General features: G+C 41.5%; 1 protein-coding gene across 1 annotated transcript in view; it reads left to right on the top strand.

The window, feature by feature from the left end:
- LOC124805759 (mucin-2-like) overlaps positions 1 to 24,829 on the top strand; it is a 193,636-nt gene extending 168,807 nt beyond the window's left edge. The window contains exon 8 of the mRNA XM_047266327.1: positions 24,591 to 24,829. Coding sequence (XP_047122283.1) covers positions 24,591 to 24,829 — 239 coding nt within the window. The remainder of the gene's footprint in view (positions 1 to 24,590) is intronic.
- The last annotated feature ends 1,624 nt before the right edge of the window (positions 24,830 to 26,453 follow it).

A 26,453-nucleotide genomic window follows, 5' to 3' on the forward strand; every position in this document is an offset into this window, starting at 1 on the left:
TGCTTCCCTTTCATGCCCCTCGACTCTTATAACTGCCATCTGGTTTCTGTACAAATTGCAAATCGCCTTTGGCTCCCTGTATCTTACCCCAGCCACCTTCACAATTTGAAAGAGAGTATTCCAGTCAACATTGTCAAATGCTTTCCCTAAGGCTACAAATGCTAGAAACGTGGGTTTGCATTTCCTTAATCTATTTTCTAAGATAAGTCGTAGTGTCAGTACTGCCTCACGTGTTCCACATTTCTATGGAATCCAAACAGATCTTCTCCGAGGTCGGCTTCTACAAGTTTTTTCATTTGACTGTAAAGAATTCGTGTTTCATTTTGCAGAAGTGGCTTATTAAACTGATAGTTCGGTAATTTTCACATCTATCAACACCTGCTTTCTTTGGGATTGGAATTATTATATTCTTCCTGAAGGCTGAGGGTATTTCGCCTGTTCCCTACATCTTGCTGTCTAGATGGTAGAGGTTTGTTAGGCCTGGCTCTCCGAAGGCTGTCAGTAGTTCTAATGGAATGTTGTCTACTCCTGGGGCCTTGTTTCGACTTAGGTCTTTCAATACTCTGTCAAACTCTTCACGCAGTATCATATCTCCTATTTCATCTTCATCTACATTATCTTGCATTTCTATAATATTGTCCTCAAGAATATCGCCCTTGTATAGACCCTCTATATACTCCTTCTACCTTCTGCTTTCGGATCTTTGCCTAGAACTGGATTTCCATCTGAGCTCTTGATATTCATGCAAGTGGTTCTCTTTTCTCCAAAGGTCTCTTTACTTTTCCTGTAGGCAGTATCTATCTTACCTCTAGTAATTTGCGCCTCTACTTCCTTACATTTGTCCTCTAGTCATCCATGCTTAGCCATTTTGCACTTCCTGTCGAACTCAATTTTCAGACGGATTCCTTTTTGCCTCCTTCATTTACTGCATTTTTATATTTTCTCCTTTCATCAATTACATTCAATATCTCTTCTGTCACCCAAGGATTTCTACTAGCCCTCGTCTTTTAACCTCCTTGATCCTCTGCTACCTTCGCTATTTCATCTCTCAAAGCTACCTGTTGTGACGTAACAAGACTGTTACGCCACACGGTAGTAGCCAAAAGAAAGACAGGCACGCGTACACACACACGCCGACGGGCGTGAAGTCTGGAACATGAGAACTTATAAATGAATAAGAAGAAAAGTAGGTAGATGCTTTTTACTTAACTTTTATTTCTCTTGAATACTCGTAAGCTATAGGCACTGATACAAATGGCTCCTTGCTAGTTCGTAGCCATTAACTTCTGATGGCTATTCTGTCTCTCGGCTAATGAGAGAGAAAGGCTTCGTACCACTGGGCGATAGCTAGGTTCGCGTACAACTGGCCGGTAGCTAGGCTCTCGTACAACTGGGGCGAGTCCACACTCGTATCACGAGACCTGCCTAGGTGGTGGCGCTAGGTCTGCGATCCCAGTGGCGACACGCGGGTCCGACATGTACTACATGGACCGCGGCCGATTTAAACTACCACCTAGCAAGTGTGGTGTCTGGCGGTGACACCACACTACCCATTCTTCTTCCACTGTATTTCTTCCCTCAATTCTTGTCAATAGTTCTCTAATGCTCTCCCTGAAGCTTTCTACAATCTCTGGTTCTTTCAGTTTATCCAGGTCCCATCTCCTCAAGTTCCGACCTTTTTGCAGTTCCTACAGTTTTAATCTACAGTTCATAACCAATGGATTGTGGTCAGAGTCCACATCCGACCCTGGAAATGTCTTATAATTTAAAACCTGGTTCCCGAATCTCTGTCTTATCATTATATATACTACCTGAGACCTTCGAGTATCTCCAGCCTTCTTCCATGTATACAACCTTCTTTTATGATTCTTGAACCAAGTGTTAGCTATGATTAAGTGCAAAATTCTACCAGGCAGCTTCCTCTTTCATTCCTTAATCCCATTCCATATTCACCTACTACGTTTCTTTGTCTTCCTTTTCCTACTATCGAGTTCCAGTCACCCAAGACAATTAAATTTTCGTCTCCCTTCACTATCTGAATAATATATTTTGTCTCATCATATATTTCATCCATCTCTTCGTCATCTGCTGACCTAGTTAGCATATAAACTAGTACTACTGTGGTAGGCGTTGGCTCCGTATCTATCTGGTTCACAATAATGCGTTCACTATGCTGTTTGTATTAGCTTACCCGCATTCTTATTTTACTATTCATTATTAAACCTACACCTGCATTACACCTATTTGATTTTGAACTTTTAATCCCATATTCACTTGACCAGAAGTCTTGTTCCTCCTGGCACCGAACTTCACTAATTCCTACTATATCTAACTTTAACCTATCCATTCCCCTTTTTAAATATTCTAACCTACCTGTCCGATCAAGGGATCTGGCATTCCGTAGAACGCCAGTTTCCTTTCTCCTGATTACAATGTATTCCTGAGTTGTCCCCGCCCGGAAATCCGGATGGAGGACTATTTCACCTGTGGAATATTTTACCTAAGAGGACGTCATCATCACTTAACCATACAGTAAACCTGCATGCCCTCGGGAAAAATTATGGTTGTAGTTTCCCCTTGCATTCAGCCGTTCGCAGTACCAGCACAGCAAGACCGTTTTGTTAATGTTACAAGGCCAGATCAATCAATCATCCAGACTGTTGCCCCTGCAACTACTTAAAAGGCTGTTGCCCCTCTTCAGGAACCACACGGTTGTCTGTCCTCTCAACAGATACTAACTACGGTACAGCTATCTGTATCGCTGAGGTAGACAAGCCTCTCCACCAACGGCAAGGTCCATGGTTAACGGGGGAGGAAAGAAACAATAACGAAAACAAAGTAAAAGTTCTAGAAAGCGATTAACATTCAATATGAAAGGATTTCATTGATATGGTTCGGTGACGTAATGTGATTGCTCTCCTCAGTGAAGTTCAAGAAGAATTACAGACTACTGAATTGAATGAACAGTCTAATAATTACAGAGGATAGATTGAGATTAAACAGGAAAAAGTCAAAAGTAATGAGAAGTAGCAAAAATGAGAACAGCGAGAAAATAGCAATATTTTTGATGTAAAAGAAGTCAAGAATTCTGCTGCCTCGGCAGCAAAATAACTCATGACGGACGAAACAAGGACGACTTAAAGAGTAGGAGTACTACAGGCAAAGTGAAATCTGGCTAAGAGATGTCTGCAGTTATAAAACGTAAGTCTTAATTATAGGAAGAAATTTCTGAAAATATGCATTTTGAGCACAGCTGTATACATTAGTGTGTAATTGACAGTGGGAAAACTGGAACCGAAGGGAATCGAAGCATTTGACGCTTCTACCACAGGAGAATGTTGAAAATTGGATGGGCTGATAAGGTAAGGAATGTGGAGGTTCTCTACAAACAAAGTACAAGAAAAAAGGACAGATGACAGGGCGTGTGCTAAGCTATGACAGAGTAGCCTCCATGGTACTACAGGGAAGTGAAATGGGCAAAACCGGCAGGGGAAGGCAGATGCACCTAAGAAAAATTAAAATTACCAAAACTTTCCACAGGACAAAGAGCCTGAAATCGAAAAGGTGTTGCGAAACCCCTTGGTGCAAAAAGCTGTCTGGTCCCAGAAAACTATTTATGAGCTGGGCACGCCTTTAATATCGAAGTTAACCATTTTTAATGAATAATCCGATTTCTAAGGCCGTACCCATAGAACCTATGGATTAGATTTATTTAACACTTTATGTTAATATCATTGGAAGTTTTCTAACACGAAATATCTTTCATTAAACACAGTAATTTATTCAATTACAGACATTAAAATGGATATATTACCGAAGATTAGTAGTATATGATTTACAAACTCAGTGCATATAACGGTAACTGCTAGATTTTTTCCTCTAGTGAGGTAACTACACTGAGATGACTACGGCTTTCAGACGCAAAATACTAAACAGAAATTTGGTCTAAAAGTTCGTAAACACCAAAGAAACAGTGAACTGACTCCTGTTGGTTAGTAAACAGGCTCATGTGCTTGTGTATTGACCTGTGGGCCCAGAAACGATGGAGAGGTTTCATTCCACCGTAGTCCTCAGTGGTTCACAACCCCCCCAACAGATCACAGCAGTCCTCCCACACCTCCGCCGCCTCAAACTGAACCCAGGGTGTTACTGTACAGTTCAGTCCCAGTGGACTCCCTTGCCCCCTCCCCAGAGTGTTTTCACAGCAATCGCCGACATATTGTAGCTGGGGCGGAATATTGGGAACTAGCCCACATGCGCTGAAGCAGATGGAAAACCACCTTAAAACCATCCACTGGCTGGGCGGATTTGTGCCGGGAACCAACAAGCCTTCCGGTTCGGGTAGCAGCGTGTTAGACTGCTCGGCTAGTCGGGAGGGCTGCCCACGCACTTAGTACAGTATATGTGAAACTGACAGGACGGGCAATGCTCTATCACACTAGTACTGCGACTTAAGCTCACCATAATTACTCCTGGACAGCTCTGCTGGAACCCGCTCACATGCTGATGGCTATGCTGTAGAGGATATGGTCGCAGTGCTGCGCCTGCGACTCTGAACCTCGGTCACTCTCTAAGATGTCCGCCTCCGCAGCGTAGCGGCACCGTTATCGCTTACCACGCAGGGGGCCAGGGTTCGATTCCTGGCAGGGGACTGGGTGTTGTGTGTCCTTCATCATCATTGACTCGTAAGTCCCCAATGTGGCGTCACTTAAAAAGGACTTGCAATACGGCGGCCGAACTCCCGCCAACGGGGCCTCCCGCCCAACGATGCAACACGATCATTTCCATTTTCCCCCCTTAAGATACGCTATCTGGAACCCGTTTCCAGAAGACGATACAAGCTCATCAGACAAAATAAGTCACCCCTAAGGTAATCATTACAAGCATGATTTAATACCGCCTCATTCCGCCCTGTGCTTGATAACTGCAGGGATTCGGGCCGGAAGTAATTCCAAAAGCTTATGCAGGAAAGCCCCATTCAGTTTCATCTACTGTCTGAGGATTCGATTGGGCTGTTCGACAAAATTGCAGGTATGCTGATGACGACGTTTTACCCGCCGTTCCAATATATCCACAGTTTTTCTGCGGTTTTCAATTTAGGTAATTTTGTAAACTAGTCGAGTGGTAATACAGAAAGACAGTCACATATTCTTTCAGCCCGATAAACTTATCTGTTGTCGTCTTTACGTGCCTCTTTGAGCAATGGACTCTTACGAGGTGACTGACATCAAATGGCCACTGCTTGCAGTCCCTGTCGCAATGCTCTCTTCCTAACAGGTTTGGGTCGACCTACTGTCACTGCCTACAGCAACTCCTGTCAGATTTGGAAGCGATTGTAATTCACAAGTCGTGAAACTCATCTCCGGCTCTTCCCAGCAAGGATCTTCTTCCGTACACATTTCCCACGTCGTGTTTCGTAGCCACGTGAGTTACACCATTGCTTGAAGACACATTAAACAGTCTGCCGCGGAACACCAACAATACAGCAACTTCGCTCACTTTATGGTCACGAGCATGGCTACGGCCATGGCCCCTTATTGTCAGATTGTCATGCCATTACATTTATCCGTGTTTACGTACAATGTTCACTAGAAACACAAATGACTTACAGATCGCAGTGTGTCACTGGTCACTACTTCCTTATGCTGACGCAGAGGCAGCGGGCACGCGGTTGAGCACATGACTCGACCGCTGCGCATTCTGTAATGGCTTGACGATTCTTATGTCTGCGTGCACTAGGGTGACTAATTATTTTGTCCGGTGAGATTACTTGGAATAGACGTGAAGACAGGGGAAGATGGTACGACATAAATTGCGAAATCGGATTTTGGATTTAAGGTTCATTTATGAGCAGATACTATATGTGATGAAAAGTAATCAGACACCTGACTGAAAATAACTTAAAAGTTCGTGGTACCCTCCATCGGTAATTCTGGAATTAAATGTGGCCTTGGCCCACCCTTAGCCTTGATGACAGCTTCCACTCTCGCAGGCATACGTTCAACCAAGAGCTGGAATATTTCTTGGGGAATGGCAGCCAATTCTTCACGGAGTGCTACACTAAGCAGAGGTACCGATGTCGGTCGGTGACGCCTGGCACGAAGTCGGCGTTCCAAAAAATGCCAAAGGTGATCTATAGGATTCAAGTCAGGGCTCTGTGCAGGCCAGTCTTCTAAATGGATGTTATTGTCGTGTAACCACGCCGCCACAGGCCTTGCATTATGAACAGATGCTCGATGGTGTTCAAAAATGTACTCGCCATCCCCGAATTGCTCATCGTCAGTGGGAACCAAGAAGGTGCTTAAAACATCATTGAAGGCCTGTGCTGTGATAGTGCCACGCACAACAACAACGGGTGCAAATCACGACCACACCATAACACCACCGCCTCCGAATTGCACTGTCGGCATTACACATGCTGGCAGATGACGTTCACTGGGCATTCGGCATACACACACCCCGACACCCGATCGCCACATTGTGTACTATGTTTCGTCACTCCGCACAACGTTTTTCCAATGTTCAGTCGTCCAACGTCTGCGCTCCTTACACCAAGCGAGGCATCGTTTGGCATTTACTGGCGTGATGTATGGCTAATGAGCAGCCGCTCGACCATGAAATCCAAATTTTCTCACCTCCCGCGTAACTCTCATAGTACTTGAAGTGGATCCTGATGCAGTTTGGAATTCCTGTGTCTGCCTATTACACATTACGACCCTCTTCAACTGTCGATGGTCTGTGTCAGTCAACTGACGAGATCGGCCTGTACACTTTTGTGCTGTACGTGTCCCTTCACGTTTTCACTTTACTATCACATCGGAAAATGTGGACATAAGAATGTTTAGGAGTGTGTAAATCTCGCGTACATGCGTATGACACAAGTGACTGACACCGAATCATCTGACCACGCCTCAAGTTTGTGATTTCCGCGGAGCGGTCCATTTTGCTCCCTCACAATGTCAAATGACCACTGAGGTCGCTGATATGGAGTACGTGGCAGTAGGTGGCAGCACAATGCTTCTAATATGAAAAAGGATATTTCTTGTGATGTCCGGATAGTTTTGATCACACAGTGTATTATCTCATATCGCAAGTGAGTATTCATTGAGAGTAGACTGAAGTTTAAGAGAGTAATCTGGAAGAATCAATGTGGAATGAAGTAGGATACGGAAGAGCTTAAATTCTCTAAGAATGTGGGTACTATGATAGTGAATACCTGAATAGGCAGACCAGTTGAAAAGGGCAATCTCCGAAGTAGACAAACAGAACAGCGTGGCAACTTCGAGTAATAGAATAAATACTTCGAGCAACCTATGGAAGAAGGTAATACAAATATATATACGAACAGACAGGAATATAGCAAAATTAGTCAATTAGGAATGGAATACACAGGAAGTTTTGTGGAAGCCAAAGCGTAAAAGAAATTCTCGGTGAATGGACCGATTCAGCGTATAGGAAAAATAAAACCGCCCTCGGTGAAATTAGAAATCAAGGACATTAACAATAATAGTACTGTTAAACGCAGAGGAGATAGCGGGTAGGTGGAAATTTTACACTGAGGGCCTGTACAAGGTGATAAAAGTGTCTCATGACTAGACACAAGAAGAAACTGGAGTCGATATGCGAAGCACGGAGGATCCGGTATTAGCGTAAAAGAGTGACAAATCACAGGAAACATTGCGATGAAATAAAGCAGTATCCATAGGTAACGTTCCTCCTGGATTTCTAAAATCGTCGGAGGAAGAGACAACTGTCGTGCGGACATACCACCAAACATTCGGAAAAATATCATCTCGAAGGAAAAAAGGGTAGTAAGTACGACAACTATCACGCAGTCTGCTTAACAGCTCCTTCATTCATGTTTTGACAGGAATAATAATGAGAAGACTCTATAAGGAGTTGAGGATCTACTAGATGACAATGAGTTGGCGCGAGGAAAGGTACAATCACTAGGGCGTCAGTTCTGATTCCCGCTTGATGCTGGAGGCGAGGTTTAACAAAAAAACAAGACAAGTTCATGAGATTTGTTAAATTAGAAAAAGCGTTCGACAATGTAAGATGGTGCTGCAAGTGCGGCGGGCCAGGTTCGGTCGGTTGTTCTTTCGGCTCCTTATTCTCTCTCAGTCACTTTCATTGAACAGTTCACCTACCTCTATATTTCTTTCTTCCGATGTCCCTTCACTCTGCAGTAGTAGACACACGCTAGACAGTGTAAAGCAGCGTTGATGAAACCACTACCTAGTACCTACCGCACAGAGGCCGCGTTACTCAAGTTCCAAATCAGTTCCTGTAAGTTCATTTTCACAAATTTTGGGCGATAGGAAAATGCAGTTTAATTGCAGTAACCATTTGAAAATTCTATAAAAACGGCTTTTTATTAAATAAGAATCCAATGATATGGCTATCAATTTAGTAATTAATATGATAACTACTCTATCATTCCATATTCACTTTCTGTAGAACGTATTTCACACGAAAAAACAGCGAGAATTTAGGCGAATCCGACCCGACTAATTTTGCGATCTAACAGTCACTGACCCACCACTATTAGTGAGTAGAACATTCGGTCGTTTCAGTGGTCTTCTATGTCAGAAGTGCTCGCCAAAGTATTTCATAAAGAATATGGAATGTGGCACGCGGAATTTTCTCTACGACCAAACGATCTCACGCTTATAAAACTTCTACTAATTAATTCCGAAACATCACACTTTCCTCAAAATGTTCGTAACTTAAACCGCTTTAGTCACGACACGTTTTATCTGAAATGATCTCACTAGCTCTTCCTTTAAATACGTACTATTTTCGCTGAGGCATCTAGCATGGTGATACTCGTAAGATGGGTTAGCGAGCGACTATCTCGATGCTCCTCACTGCCTATCTATCTGCACGCTGGAACCACTTAACTGTGATTGGATATTGATCTGAATAACCAATCAGAATGATCGATTCAGATCATTCTCGCGGCAAAACTCGGCATAGCCAACAACTAATCAGATACTCATTGACGTCATTACAATTTCAGTTTCTAATATATTGTTTAATAAAATAGAACTAAATGTAAAATATTCTTTAAATCAATACGGAAAATTTTTCCGCTTCAGACTTTTGTTCTGGCTGCTCTCTTACAAAAGCAAGCACATATTGACAAACGTCATCAGGGTCGTGGTTCCAGTACAATTTTCCCACGGTTCAATTTTTTAAGGTTTTACATAAAATGACGTTAAGTTTTAGCGTATGACCCGCATATACTCTCTCATTCATTCCCATGTATTCACACACAAAAAAATATTATATAAGCAAATAATAACTTAGAATGATTTTTTATACTACATAACGTAGAGTAATTAAAGTTTTCAAAATAAAATTCCACTTAAGTGATTTTATATACTGTGAGCTTTGTTATGACTTCAGATGATAATAAAAGACATTTGGTTATTGTTCATAACTAAGTTTTGTACATAAGTGTGGGTTTTAGGAGATTTAAGTAATTTTCTCAATATCTGTAACTATAATAGATAAAAACCCGAAACTTTGACAGGATCCCCTCCTTGATAACAAAAGATTGCGTATCCAGAATGAGATTTTCTCTCTGCAGCGGAGTGAGCGCTGATATGAAACTTCCTGGAGACTAAAACTGTATGCTGGACCGAGACTCGAACTCGGGACCTTTGCCTTTCGCGGGCAAGCGCTGTACCGTCTGAGCTACCCAAGCACGGCTCACGTCCGGTACTCGCAGCTTTACTTCTGCCAGTACCTTGTCTCCTACCTTCCAAACTTCACAGAAGCCCTCCTGCGATGCTGCAGAACTAGCACTCCTAGACGAAAGGATACTGCAGACACATGCGTACCAAGTTTGAACAAAATCGGATGATAATTACTATGGTTTAGTTAGATTCGTAAGAGATATGAATTTGCGCACCGACTGAATGTTACATGAGAACGTTCTCACGGCTGGTAGCGTCAGCTGCACTGTGAGAGTGAAGAAAAACGTAGGCATCCTGAAGCTACCGTGCTACTTGGCTGCCTGCCTTTCTGCATCGAATGCTATCTCGTAATAACTTGCTACGATACACAAGGTGTTCGAAATTCTCACGTAACTACGGGTAGTTAAAAACTACAGGTTAAGAGGGTAATATACAATACGTACAAGTATAAAGAACGCAGAAGACGGATGGGACCCCAAGAACTAAGTTTCCAGGAGGTAGCCTTTCCTCACCTGTTCTATCTAAACATCGAAGAAGCAAGGAATAAAATGACGAAAGTTTAAGTAGTGGGGTTAAAATTCAAGGTGAAAGGGTATGATGATTTGATCCGCTGTTGAAATGGCTGTCCTCAGTGGAACTGAGGAAAAAGGAAAGACCTCTTAAATGTAATGAACAGCCTAATGAGAACAAGCTCTGGACCAAGAATAAAAAAGAAAAACATGGTGCAAATGGCTCTGAGTACTATGGGACTTAACTTCTGATGTCATCAGTCCCCTAGTACTTAGAACTACTTAAACCTAACTAACCTAAGGACGTCACACATATCCGTGCCCGAGGCAGGATTCAAACCTGCGACCGTAGCGGTCGCGCGGTTCCAGACTGAAGCGAATAGAACCGCTCGGCCACACCGGCCGGCTGGACCAAGAGTAAGCCGAAGAAAGTCGAAGGTAATGAGAAGCAGAAATGAGAGTAGTGAGAAACTTACCATCAGAACTGAGGACCACGAAGTACATGAAATGAAGGTATTCTTCTCTCTTGGAATCAAAATAGCACCTGACGATCGACACAAGGAGGACATAAAAAGGAGACTAGCAGTGGCATATAGTGCATTGCTTACCAAAAAATGTCAACTAGTATCAAACATCAGTCTTAATTTGAGGAAGATGTTTCTGAGAACGTAATTTTCGAGCACAGCATTGTACGGAAGTGGGTCATTAACTGTGGGAAAAACGATGAACAAATTTGTGCTGTATAAGGATGTTGAAAATCAGATAGTCTGATAAGATAGGAAATGAGGAGGTTCGCTGAAGTGTCGTCGAAGTGTGAAACATGTGGAAAATAGTGACAACAAGAGGTGAGAGGATGAAAGGATATGTTTTAAGACACCAAGAAATGTCTTCTACAGTTATCAAAGCTGCCGCTGTCGGACGGCTGCGGACGATTCCTGAAGACGATTGCATTCAATTAGATTAAAGGAGTCCTCTTTGGGAGACTTCATTTCGGAGTAGAACTTAGTCCCAACGGCCTCAATCGAGCCAATAGGTGCATTGCCTTTGAAGTTTATCTAATCGTCTGGTAGTTTTACAGCTCGACATGGCTGGAATTAGTGCGTCACAGTCTAAACTACTACATCTCTAACACAACTCAATACAGTCGTAGGTATACTACACACAAGGGCTATTTTTTGTGAGGAAACTTTTAAATTTTTTTAAATAAAACAACTTTACTAACATTCTACGTTATAATTCTTCATATATACATATCTGCAGCCCTCTTCCTCTATTGGGCTGCGAACTGTAGAGCGTAACATGACAGTATGTAACATGGTTATGTCGGTGCACCAAAAATGGAGTGCTATAATTGCTCCTTCAGCTTGTCAGTGCCAGGTCAGACACGATTGCTGCAATAATCGGACGTATAGCTTTCACTGCTATAGGTGATCCACCAGATAATACCGACATGGCACCAACTTATTTTTATTTGTCTACAAAAGTTAAGGAATACCTTCGAGGACTTCACTTTGATCATAATGAAGCGACACAAGCAGAGGTGAGACTGTGGCTCCGTCAGCAAAGTAAAACTTCCTACGCTCATGGTATAAACAAAATGGTCTCTCATTCGGAGAAATGTCATCGTCACCAGGGTGGCTATTTTGAAAAATAAATTTGTAGAAATGAAGAAGAAAGATGGAAAGTGTTAACAGATTTATTTTATTTACGACGGTTTAAGAGTTTTCACATAAAAAATGCAGAGGCATTGCTTTTCAACACTGCCTCGTACCAACATCGCTGAAAATGCCTCGTGGCCGGATTACTTATTTTACCTACTTTATAGCAGTTTACTAGTATGACAACAACAGGAATAACAACATTTGGCTTTCGTTCCTTCCGGCCTATCCTATTTACTCGTAGCGTTTGCCAAAGTACAAAGCGAGGCGACGCATCCTCTTTCGTCTTCCTGGTGACATCGACAGTTACTCACCTTTGAGAGCCTTTCAGAAATAGTTTACAGTGCTACTTACAGTGAAAGCTGTAAAAACTATCAGCGAAGCACGTGTAAACAAGTTGCGTATAGTTACTTCAAATGCTTCAAATGGCTCTGAGCACTTTGGGACTTAACATCGGAGGTCATCAGTCCCCTAGAACTTAGAACTACTTAAACCTAACTAACCTAAGGACGTGACACACATCAGAGCCCAAGGAGAGATTCGAACCTGTGACCGTAGCAGTCACGCGGTTCCGGACTACGCTCCTAGAACCGCTCGGCCACCGTGGCCGGCTCTTATAGTTACTACTAGACCTGATTTATTAGGTCGGCGAGTAACTACCAAATGAAGAAATATTCTTCCATTAAATATATGTTCTGTTTTGTCAGTCTGAGCACTCAAGTGTTGGTATCTAGTTCACATTACCACGAAGCTCCAGAAATGGAAGTTCGGCAACAAGTTCACTTTCTACTAATCTTTTAACCCTTAATGCACGCGCTTTCTCTTTAGAAGCCATCCGAAGTTTTGAACTCGCAACCTGAAAGAATCGCCCTTGTTATCAGTTAACAACGAGTTTCTAAGGAGACCCATGATGTTTAATGGATGCGATTCCTCATCACCTTTATTACTCGGAAAGGTGATAGTTACAGCTACATAGTAATAGACGAGGAATGTAATACCCTCCGAAATAAAGGTTCACTTCTCATTCAAAAACTCGAGATTTCCGTGGACTTTATTCACGTCTGTAAAGAAACATTTAGCTTGTTAATCTAGTTCTTCATAAAACAATAACTACACAAGGTGTACAAAAATGTTTAGGACTCTGTGACCTCTCAGCTCGAGGGTTGACCACAGACCCCTCAAAACCCGCGCAGTTAATACCTGTCTACTACCAAATTACGTGAAAGGCATTTTCTATAATTGACTGAAAACATAGTGGCCGTTCAGCTTCCAATTTCAGCCTTACTCTCCCTCTTAGGACCTGTCGCAATTCCAAAAACAGTTTTTCAAGAAAATACAATGTAATACCTAAGATAATCCTCATTTATTGTTCCGTCTCAGTTGAACATGTTTAATTAGATTCCATATTCCGATCGCTCAGTATCATCTTCAGATTTAAGCATGTGCTTCAGGAACCCATCTTGTCTACTCGGAACGACGTGTCACAGTACTCTGATTCACGACACGTTTTCAATTCTTATTACACATGCTGATTGTGTAGCTCGGTCCCTTGTAAAACGCTGAAGACTAAGACTTGTAGCTTTCCTCACTCTCTAAAAATCACATAAAAATTAATGGGTTTGTAACCTAAAATTCTACAATCATCTAGATTATTTCCTCATATGTACCAAATTGTATCATTTATATTTCTATTTATTTTATTTTATCTAACCTCCACCTTAAGTTTAATTCTTAGAAATTTTAAATATTTTATTGTTGCATATATCGTTTTCAGTGTACAACACACAAGCATTAAAAGTTATTGGTTGTGTTTTTCTTAAAACTCTGTGGTTTACCAGCTTCAGGTAATACAAAAAGGCAAATGAACAGTGACGAAACGAAGGTAAATTTAACGACCACTTACATTTAAAGGAAGCTGAAAAGGGTGTTCATTACTGCGTTTCAAAACAAATACTTAAGTGTAGTAAAACTCGGAGCTCTCACAATAAATGTAGGGATGAAATGTGGAAGAATTTTCTGAAAGAAGATAAGCAATCTTTTATAGGAGAAATAAATGCAAGGAAAGCAAGAAATCAAACGACACACGTCCTTGCGGGATTGACTGAGGAGTTCGGTATTACCTGGTTTCGATTCCCATCTACAGATTAGTAAGGCAATATTTCCCCCTCTAGGTGCGTGCTTTTCCACAGGCAACAGTACACCCAGAACATCGTTCGTAGGTTACATGAAGAAACACGGCTCCGACCAACAAAGGCTGAATTTCTTCAACTAATTTATTACAAACCTTTCAATAGATAAATTTAGGGGTCAGAAGACCTGCACAAGAGACGACGCAGTTTCTAAATATAAGGGTGTTACAAGGCTTATGGACATTTTAGTCGCCTAATAACACTGGAGTAAAACGTCAAAATTGGTACATTTCAGGACATCTCGACGACAAATAAACTATCTCAAGATGATACGGTGTGTTTAAAAAATGCTTCGGTTATAACTGGTAACAGCGACTCTGACCAACTTGTCTTGAAACTTGCAAAACAGCAACAAGAGTCACCGTCTATCCATGTACTGCCTGCCATTTCACATATCAGTTTGTTACACTCGTATGATACCTGGAACATATTGAACGGCGGCTGTGGCAGACTGGTATTGAAACTTTCAATAGAGCAACACAGCTCTAACATTTCGTGGATCAGTCGGGTATACACTGAAGAGCCAAAGGAATTGGTATACCTGAATAATATCGTGTAGGGCCCCACGTCGAACGTTGAACGATTCTCTTCAGTCGGCGTTGGAGCCGTTCTTGCAGGATCTTCTCCCGGCAGCAGCGATGTCAGAGATTTCATATTTTACCAGATACCTGATATTCACAGTACACAGGGGAAATAGTCGTACTGGAAAATTCCCACTTCATCACTACCTCGGAGATGCTGTGTCCCATTGCTCGTGCGCCGACTATAGCACAACGTTTAAACTGATTTACATCTTTATAATCTGCCATTGTAGCAGCAGTGGCCGAACGAATATCTGCGCCGGACGCTTGTCTTATATAGGAGTTAGCGACCACAGCGCCGTTTTCTGTCTCTTTAAATATCTCTGTATTTGAATACGCATACCTATACCAGTTTCGGTGGCGCTTCAGTGTATGTTGACTTAAACGCATCTCAAAACCTGCTCCCCGCAACCATTTTGCTGCTTTAGAAGCAGTGCGCCGAGATAATGATCTTCACGCCATTAAAAGCTGCACATCCTATTCGGAGAGAGCGGCTCTAATCACGAGTCTCAGATCTTTTAGCTATATTCTCAACTTCAGCACGCAGATCGAACCTTGAGAGGATGGCTTGATACACAAATCAGTTAGTTCACATGGATCATGGTTAGTGTCAACCATATCGCCCACGAATCAGTAATTTTCTGTTATTGGTCACTGTCGTAGCAAGACATAGTACTGAAACCTCAACAAGGATGGCAAGTAGCTCTCCAACTTTAGTTTCCAGGTGTGATAACCATTTTCTTAATGAAATTTTTCAGCAGAGTTCGGTAACATTGGAAACGAACTTTTGAAAATATGATCCTAATAACGCCTATCCTAACGTTCTAATCACGTTTACCAGCTGGAATCAAAAGCATCTTCCAGAGAAAATTCCAGTTCGGCATTGAACAAATTGTACAGTCTACGTTTCTCCATATAATGTAATGGGGAATCGATTTAAAAACCCAATACACTGATGCCTTGAATGGTTTCTCGTGCTGAAAATTTCTTTAAAGGAATGAAATATATTTTGATTAATTATATCATCTGTAATTAAATGTGGGGAAACCCCTGAATGTAATAAACAGATACAGTGACAGAATGGATACAGTCATACTGCTCATTGTCACTTACAGAATACCGTAAAATGAAGTGACTTTCAACATTATAGAAAATTGCAGAAGTACACCAACACTACATACGTATCTGATAACAAACTCTTCTCAAGACTACTCAGGATATCACAGACTATGGAAAACATATTAAATATTTTTGTATCTTCTATTCTTTTCTACTTTTTTTCATATTGTCTGCCTTCAAAATCAAACAATGGTCGACATCTCTTCGAACATGGAATTGTTGCTTCACTTGCTGAAAGTTGAGGTCGTCTTTATAAACGACAACTCTCTCACGAGCAATAACGTATTTTTTGTGCATTGAAGCAGTTTTTACATGATTATGTGAACATTTTTAACTTACCATTGTTTCTTACCTCTTTAGAGACCAAAAATTAGTTCTCATCTTTACAACAAAATTCTGATATTATAGAAACAACATTTACTCTTCATTAACAGTAAGAACTATTCGTCTACCAGGTATTATTTCAAAAGTTTATTTATAATTCTGTTACGCAGTAATCCTTCTCGTAATTTAAAAGTTTGTGAGGCCTTTGTTAGTGACACATCTTCATCACGAATTAATATTGGGGCGACTTCAGGGTTGCCTGTCGATCAGCTTTTATAAGGTAGAGAACTAGCTTACTCACCTACTCTTTCACAATATCTACAAAAATGAGACAATAAAACTAACCTATTATTAGTTACTAAAATATGCCATAATTATATACAAATCGATAAAAAAGTACATAGTGTTGTTAAACCAACCTGCTCAAATAACAAGATTGGGACAACACCGCATACAACATGTAATAATCTTCCATAACTGATCAGTTGATCGCCTCAGGAAAGCGGACCTTTCAGTCCCATTTAATTACTACAACAACGAACACTCTAAATTTCTTAGGCTTTCAGTACATTTAAATTTAGACATGTACATTGTCTGAAAATGCTAATATACGATTTTTGAACCTCAATGCTTCATATTATGCAGATGTCTGCTGTGTTCCAAATAACTATGGTTCGGGAATTTTGGTAGACAGGATAATATCATTTCGACAACTACATAATTTGAAAGAATGTATTACTCGTTGATTGGAAAGCTTATACAGGTAATTTGTTATCTTACACAAGAGGGCAACAATGAATTTAAACATTCAAAATCAACTCACCGTTCTAAGGCAACTCATATTAGGTTACTGCTTTGTAATGCACACATTTCTATAAAACACCGTAAGCAAATGAATACGAATTGAGATCTGTTACTGATACAAAAAAAATAAACATTTATTAGATTCTGCACAGAATTTGAAGCATGAGCAGCATTTTTCTCATTTCTGACACCTGAAATCGTCTAAATTTAACTTAAACATCAGTACAATTTCAAATAAATTTCAACCACCGTCAGTCTTCATAGCTCGGCCACCCCGGCACAACCTCCGCTATCTGACCCAGCATTATGTGCCTTGATAGAAATACAAGCCACTGCACCTGTCGTCAAGCTAGGAGACATCGGAGCGGGTATGTCATCACTTAATTGTAGCATATATTTTAAATATGATGGATTCCTGACATTTGTAGCAATTTCTAACATTCCGACCTGGACCACGAGGTTCGGGTAGGGGCCCTAGAATTTTCCACTGTCAGGTCGTAGAAGTCTGCCATCAACAGGATCACAGCTTAAATTATAGTAATTATTGTTTTCAAATTTGTGTCAATAAAGTCGAATTATTATCTAATCACTCTCATTACTTTGTCGATATATCATTAACCAACAACAGTACTGGGACTCATTAGTCAACGATTTTCCCACGGTTATGCCAGATCGTGCAGAAACACATGTAATTAAATTACAGGGAACGAATTAAAAAGAAAAAGACTAAACATCCACACTCCAGTGAGCTAATGCATCTCCTGAATACTTCACATTTAACTTTGTGTGAGCTATGTACGACAGCAACGAAAAAAGTTCTCATTGTGACGATGGAACATTGTTCTGTGTCCTATGTGGACCCAGTTTTCTACGTACTCTTCCTTTGAAGTACATAAATTTCATCCTTTCTCCAAAGAGTAGTTTACATCCCCGAAGCATGATTCTGGAGAGTGTGCACAACAAACTTCTGCGATTAACACATCGACTTCATTGGTGTCACACTATGCTCTCCGCACGAGTTAATTTAATTGTTGAAATAATTGGAAGTCGGAAGTAGTGAAATCTCATGAACTGTATTATGGTACAGCGGCTTCCTTGACCATGTAGTTCAATTTTCTCATTCCTAATCAATCTTTCTAGACGTGTTCACTGCCTTGATAAACGATAACGTTCTTTGTTAACAATACTGGCGTCCAGTCCCATACTTCTTAATGCTGTTGATCCAGAAAAAAACTCTTGGAATTCACAAGTTACTGGTTAACCCTCTATAATGTAATAAATAAACTCCACGACGAATAACAACTGCTTTGATATTTTTTGTTCTGCTTCACCAGCTTCCCAAGCCTGCTTCGATTGCTTTCTTCGTTTCTGACACGAAATATTTCCCGACGATGTATCTACCGGAATGAATTTGCTATATAGTCAGTTATATAAATTTTCAGATTGATCATACATCGTACTGTTCATCATCAGTCAATAAATGTGGCACCAAACTAACACAAAACTTCCTCATATCTGATCATTCATCTTAATTGCGTTATAACTCTAGAAAATGATATAGCTTAAGATACATTTAATCACCAATCATCCAACACCGTGCCGCGCACTTTATTGATGTTTTCGTATGTGGTTGCAAATGTAAGATACTTTTCACGAGAACCATCGCAGGACGAAACTCCATCACTTTTCAGCTCATCTACCATTCCTTTACTGTTGAAACTGTGTAAACCGTTCACCTTATTTCTCAACGGATTTCCAGGAACCAAGGAGAACAAAAGGTACTATGATTGCACGATATTTTACACCATCAATTCGCACGCGCAATACGACCACTTTAAAATGTCGGATACACTAAATAGTTCTTCAGATAAACTTCCACTCGACTTGAGTTGAAGTATAGGACCTCTAGACAGTAAAAAATCCAAATTTAACTCTATAACTGCCCAGGGGCAACATTATTTATGTCTCTTTGTTACGTTATAATTATATGTATAAGAATCTCTATTCAAAAACATACTGGTTTCTATTTCAGACGCAACGACAGTAACTCCGACGCAAAATACAACAGTGTCAGAGTTGTCAACAACGACTACACAGTTTCCACCATCTCAAACCGAAGTGCCAACTGAAGTACCAACCGAAACGGAGAACAACGAAGCAACTGAATTTCTAGGAAATGAGGATATAGGTACGAAAAAATTCTGGATTTTGATGTGCTACTTCCTCCTATGTAACGAGTATCAGTCGACTAGTAAACTCCACAGGAAATTCTTCGTGAAAATGTTAGAGGGGAATAGCAGCTGGGACTACAAATAAATTTGGCGTTTACCGGAGCTACATTTTCTACGCCAAACACGAACGTACTGGATTTCGCTAAGACGCTGCGGCGCCATATCAACAAAACCAAAGCTATAGACGTCGGGACGTCGATGTCCACCCTTGATAATCCAAACTCGTAGGTCGAATTTTCGCTGACATTTACTACGAATTTTCAGATGTTTATTGATAATAAGGCAGAAGGTAACACTATTGCTATTGACTGAGTATACTTCAGACGGTAGGTCTTCCCATTCCGTAGTATTGTTAGAACCGAGGAAGTAGCAGGAGGCAGGAGTAGTGAAGCGTTGTCCTGCTGAAAGCAACCATTTGCATGTACATTCACGAACAGTGGAAGAAATCTTGATTAATATTTTGTGGTCATTTAATTACTCGTAGAACAGGGCACCAAAGTCAGTGTAATGCTGTGTTTACACAAGCCTCAGGCAGTGTACATATGTGACAGTAAAGTAACCACAACAGCGTTGCTGACATCAACTCAATGAATAATCACTCAAGACAAGTTATAACGCTGACTGTTGCACATGCTTTCGTGAGTGGATACATTACTCTAGCTCTACCAAGACATAGGCCATATGTTCGCACGTAAGATAATAGTTGAACACAAACACAGATTACGTTTTCAGAACACGATATTTCCATACTATGACCATGTGCACATGGGCATAACTTTAAACTATAGACAACATACAACACATATCGCTCCGAAACTTCGGATGCGGTGAATAGTTGTGTAAAATACCTTGTAGAACAATAAAGGGACCATTTTTCACTACTAATACCTCCTATGAGCGAGGTGCAGTCTGCTGCAGAATACAGTGCACCATTGTGGCTCAATAATGTTCAAGTAAACAAGGTCGAATATATGAGGAAAACATTGTTTTGTACGGAGTGCCCTCCTGGTTGTTGCTGTAGCGAACACAACGAGGAAGAAAGACGGAGCAAGTCTGTAGACTTCTGAGTTGTGTACTTTCTGGGGAACAGAATGTATAAGCTGGATGTATTCGGTGAAAACAAAACAAATGCTATGAAGAGTTAAACGTGAGAAAGAATTCCTCAGCGTTGTAAAGAGAAGTGAAATGAACCGGATAAGACGTAAAGCAACAAAGAAGGTGGGGACAAAAAGTCCTAAAAAATGGCTCTGAGCACTATGGGACTCAACATCTTAGGTCATAAGTCCCCTACAACTTAGAACCACTTAAACCTAACTAACCTAAGGACGTCACACACACCCATGCCCGAGGCAGGATTCGAACCTGCGACCGTAGCAGTCCCACGGTTCCGGACTGCAGCACCAGAACCGCCAGACCACCGCGGCCGGCAAAAAAAGTCCTAAGGTTGTGTATGGGAAGGGAGATGAACCGAGGGATGAAGAGATTTCAGGTCATGGACAACGTGCTTGATAGCAGCACATACTGCATCCTTGAGAAGAAAGTGGTGGAAAGGCTGAAATGGAGACACCGGCCTGTTAACATAACAGAATCGTGATGACGACGACGGAACAAGTGAAAGTATAACAGAAACGTACCAAGCGGATAGTACTTGAAACTAAAATGTCTTCCTATGCCTGTTGGCTCCTGAAAGTCACCTGTATTCATTCATTCCTAATACGGTGGAGGAAATAAACTAAAGTGCAAGGGTGGCATACTTACGTACTATTCTGTCGCCACTTTGAGAAACATACACATATTAAAATTTTAATACGCAATGTAAACGCCCCAGAATAAAACTAAATTACAATTCATTTGCTTCTTCACGAGTATTTAGGCCATCCTTAGACAACTCAAGACTAAGTAGACAGCGCACACAACATTAACGATAGTTTGTGTTTGTACAATGCTTGGTGTCCTAAAGATGTATGACCTTTAACGACTATAAAACTATACGGAAACAATCATTATGAAGTGCACAGAGATGCAATAAACATATAATTATCACACTGCTACATTTTACATAAAGATTGAAGGTACATAAGAATGTGCAGTCCAAACCAAATCGCAAATGTGTACTGACACATACTGCTATGTTATACTGACAAAATAACTGGTAAATGTGATGGACGAGCAGATGGGGTAGTGGAAGACGGCAGGAGACGTGGCGAAATGTTATACTGTTTACGATTGGATTGGATTGTTTTGGAGAAGGGACCAAACAGCGAAGTCATGGGTCTCATCGGATTAGGGAAGGACAGAAAGGAAGTCGGCCGTGCCCTTTCAAAGGAACCATCCCGGCATTTTCCTGGAGCGATGTAGGGAAATCGCGGAAAACCTAAATCAAGAAGGCCCGACGCGGGATTGAACTGCCTTTCTCCCGAATGCGAGTCCAGTGTGCTAACCACTGCGCCACCTCGCTCAGTGCTGTTTACGACAAGCGCATTATCTTATGATCAGGAAAATGTTAAAAATGTTCAAATGTGTGTGAAATCTTATGGGACCTAACTGCTAAGGTCATTAGTCCCTAAACTTACACACTACTTAACCTAAATTATCCTAAGGATAAACACACGCACCCATGCCCGAGGGAGGACTCGAACCTCCGCCGGGACCAGCTGCACAGTCCACGAATGCAGCGCTTTAGAGGGAAATGTCAATTGGCTGCTGCTACAGCTGCAAAGATCAATAAAAGATTGTATCTGATGACTGCGGATTAAGTCAGGATTAGGGATTAATGATTATTGATAGCCACAATTTAAAGTAATGTGAGTTTTTTGCCTTTATTTTCTCTATGGAGAACACAACATTTGATATCGTAAGAAAGAGATTCGCTCACAGCACGTTCAGTGGAATTTTTCATTTTCGGCCTCCCACTTCTTTCATGTTCAATCAGCCTACTAGTAGCAGCCCTGCCTGATTGATCGACGTATAATTTGCTACACAAATCCATAAAATCCTATAAATTTCACTCTGTTCTAAAGGTGGGTTATTATTTTTACTGTTGAACGGAATATGGATAAGTCTGCACCTAGTGTAGAAAGATGGTGTATATTTCCTGGATTTTAGTTTGCTAGCAAATAACTATGATGTCCAATCTAGGTACAGTGTTTGAGCCTTGTTTATCGTCTATTTGATTTAGTGTCTTCTGCGGAGAATACCGGATTGCTGTTGTCCTCTGTCTCTCTTTTCTAGTACGTTACCAATGAAGCGTAGACCTATTATAATCGCTCTAAGCAATTTCTTCAATTACATTTAATTTACCGGGTGATTAAAAAGCCTGTATAAATTTGAAAACTGAGTAAATCGCGGAATAATGTAGGTAGAGAGGTACAAATTGACACACATGCTTGCAATGACATGGGGTTTTATTAGAACCAAAAAAATACAAACGTTCAAAAAATGTCCCACAGACGGCGCTTCATCTGATCAGAATAGCAATATCTAGCATAACAAAGTAAGGCAAAGTAAAGATGATGTTCTTTACAGGAAATGCTCAATATGTCCACCATCATTCCTCAACAATAGCTGTTGTCGAGGAATAATGTTGTGAACAGCACTGTGAAGCTTGTTCGGAGTTATGATGAGGCATTGGCGTCGGATGTTGTCTTTCAGCATCCCTAGAGATGTCGGTCGATCACGATATACTTGCGACTTCAGGTAACCCCAAAGCCAATAATCGCACGGAGTGAGGTCTGGGGACCTGGGAAGCCAAGCATGACGAAAGTGGTGGGTGATCACACGATCATCACCAAACGACGCGCGAAACGGACAGTTTACGCTGCAGAGCCACTCTTTACTACAACTCCAAGAAACTGCTTCAAGATAATTTTACACTGTCCAGTCACATTAACGTGACCACCTTGCAAAAACCTGAATTGTCCCATTTTGCGGTGCTGACTGCTGCTAGGTGTGCAGGAAGACAGCCACTGACGTTCTGAAAAGTATCAGCAGGGATGCGGAGCGTTGGCGACTCGATTGCTGAGACCAGCAGCGCTAGGGTTCTCGACTGAGGATCTGTGGCACGAACAGCCGATTGTGGTGATCCACAGATTCTTGACTAGGTATAAATACGGGGAGTGTGGTGGTCAGGTCAGTACACCAAACTCAACCTAGTGCTCTTAGAAACACGCCTGCACACTGCGAGGCGTGTTATACGTTACATTGTCCTGCTGGTAGATGCCATCGTGGTGAGGAAAATAAACTGCATTTAGGGACGTCCATGGTCCGCAAGGAAAGATGCATCCTTCTGTTGATCCAATGTGCCTTCGAAAATAACGACATCACCCTGTCGATGGCGCGGAAACGTTCCTCAGAGCCTGCCACTGTGGCCGAGCAGTTCTAGGCGCTTCAGTCCGGAACCGCGCTGCAGCTACAGTTGCAGGTTCGAATCCTGCCTCGGGCATGGAAGTGTGTGATGTCCGTAGGTTAGTTAGGTTTAAGTAGTTGTATGTGTAGGCGACTGATGAACTCAGATGGTAAGTCCCATAGTGCTCAGAGCCATTTGAACCGTTCCTCAGACCATAATGCTCCCTCCTCCGACTCGGATGCTTCCGACAATTGTTGTAGGGTTCTCTTTCAGACGTTGCACCCCGATGGAGGAGAAAATGTGATTCTTCTGAAAAAAAATTAGAATAGGAGCTGTTGCCACTCAGTGGACGACCATTTCCGGTACTGGCGTTCAAATTCCTGTCTTCGTCGACGATGAACGGCAGTCAGGATGGGTGCAAGAACTGGGCGCCATCTGCAGAGGCCCATACGTTGTAACGTTCTCTGAGGGGTACATTTCTCAACAGCTGCACGTCTATTAACTTTTATACATCTCGGCAGCAGTCTTTCACCGCTGTTATCTATTTCCTATGATGCACCAACGTTGCGTCGACGCCAGTGCCACTTTGCCGTTTACGGCATATTTTCACCATAGCGAGCCGTGAACAGTTTACAAACTCAACTGTTTCGGAAATGCTTCCACCTTTAGCCCTGAGACCAATGATTATGCCCTTTGTGACGTCAGATTAATCGCTCAATTTCCGTACTACAACGACGGCTGCAATGCTTTCCGCATCCCCCTACCCCCACCCCCACCCCCTCAGACACATCATATGTACCTTCCTCTGCTGGTGCTGCCAACCTTACACAAAAAAAACTATGCAACACTATGAAGTCGTATATGCAACCAAATAGTTTACGAAAACTGCTTATTCATTCGTGACGTTTGTCACTTATATCATTTTATGTCTTCTACAAATGTTGTACCTTGTTTCATAACTACTGTTTGTACTTTACCTACATGACTTTAAGTGACTTTCTACGTAAATGATGATAAATAATTAACGTAAATTATGAAGCTCCTGCTAAAATTCCTCGTTTTCATTTTATAATTTGCGTTGTATCCTATAAATTTTCAGCGCGTATACTAATTATTAAAATTTCAGATTCAACGCCAGAACTGTTACCAGAAACCGAATCACCAGTTGTATCGTCACTGACACCGGCGCCAGTACCGGACAACGTGCAAGAAATTCCGCCATCATCTGTCACAAAACCGCCGCCACCAAAGCCGGTAACACCATATCCACATGGTCTTCTTGAAGCAGCTATTGCTGGAGTCCTCAAACTGCTGTTAAAACAACGAGGTATGTATAGAAACCATTTCATCAAACGAAGCAAATAGCACAGAAAACTAGATTTTCGCAACAGTTGTTCATATTTACGTGATGACAACTGTTGTGACGTAACACGACTGTTACGCCACACTGAAGTAGCCGAAAGAAAGGCATGCGTACACACACGCCGACGGGCGTGAATTCTGGAACAGGATAACTATTGAATGGTAGCAAGAAAAGTACGTAGCTGCTTTATACTTAACTTTATTAGTTGATGACTACAGCGTTCTTCATGAGACATTTGTACTATAACTCTCTAACTATGTAAGGCTAATGGCGCCTTGCTAGGTCGTAGCCATGGACTTAGCAGAAGGCTATTCTAACTGGCTCTCGGCAAATGAAAGGAAGGCTTCGTCCGTATTGTCGCTAGCAATGTCGTCGTACAACTGGGGCGAGTGCTATATCGTATCTCGAGACCTGCCTTGTGGTGGCGCTAGGTCTGCGATCACACAGTGGCGACACGCGGGTCCGACATGTACTAAATGGACCGCGGCCGATTTAAGCTACCACCTAGCAAGTGTGGTGTCTGGCGGTGACACCACAACAACAACATTTCTCATATTGTTCATTCTATCACAGTATATCTGACATTCAACAAATTCCTACCCACTAGCCAACTAAGCAAGCCCTTTACCTATTTTCTAATAACAGAAAACGACATTGAAAGTGAATTATTGGAAACTTTTTTTATTTGCTGGATGTATTCTAATCTCTGTCTTCCTCTACAGTTTTGGCCCTCTACATCTCCCTCTAGTACCGTGTAAGTCATTCCTCCATGTCTTAACAGATGTTCTATCATCCTGTCTCTTCTCCTAACCATTGTTTTCCACATATTCCTTTCCTCTCCGATTCTGCGCAGACCCTTATCTTTCCTTACATTATCAGTCCACCTAATTTTCAACATTCGTCTGTAAAACCACATCTCAAATGCTTCGATTCTCTTTTTTTTTTCGGTTTTCCCGCAGAACATGTTACACTACCTTACAACACTGTACTCCAGACATATGTTCTCAGAATGTTCTTCCTCAACTTAAGGTCTATGTTTGATACTAGTATACTTCTCGCTCCGTCGGTCAAAGTTATATTACTGCCTAGGTAGCTGAATTCCTTAACTTCCTCTACTTCGTGACCATCAATCTTGATAAGTTTTTCGCTGTTCTCATTTCTGCTACTTCTCATTACCTTCGTCTTTCTTCGTTTCACTCTCAATCCATTCTGTGTACTCATTACACCGTTCATTCTGCTCAGCAGATCATGTAAATCTTCTTCACTTTCACTCAAGTTAGTAACGTCATCAGGGAATCGTAACATTGATATCCTTTCACTTTGAATTTTAATCCCGCTCCTTACGCTTTCTTTTATTTCCATCATTACTTCCTCGATGTACAGCTGAACATTGTCGAACGCTTTTTCCAGGTCGACAAATTCTATGAACGTGTCTTGAGTTTGCTTTAATCTTGCTTCCATTATTAGTCACAACGTCCTAATTGACTCTCTCGTGCCCTTTTTTTACCTAAGGGCAAACTGATCGTCATCTAGCGCATATTCAATTTTTTTGTTCTTCTTTATATTATTATTGTAAGCAACTTGGATGTAATAATTGTGAGGTTGTTCAAGTGGTATTTCTCGCAC

This window comes from Schistocerca piceifrons, chromosome 7 (genome assembly GCF_021461385.2).
Source record: "Schistocerca piceifrons isolate TAMUIC-IGC-003096 chromosome 7, iqSchPice1.1, whole genome shotgun sequence".
NCBI classification, from domain to species: domain Eukaryota; kingdom Metazoa; phylum Arthropoda; class Insecta; order Orthoptera; family Acrididae; genus Schistocerca; species Schistocerca piceifrons.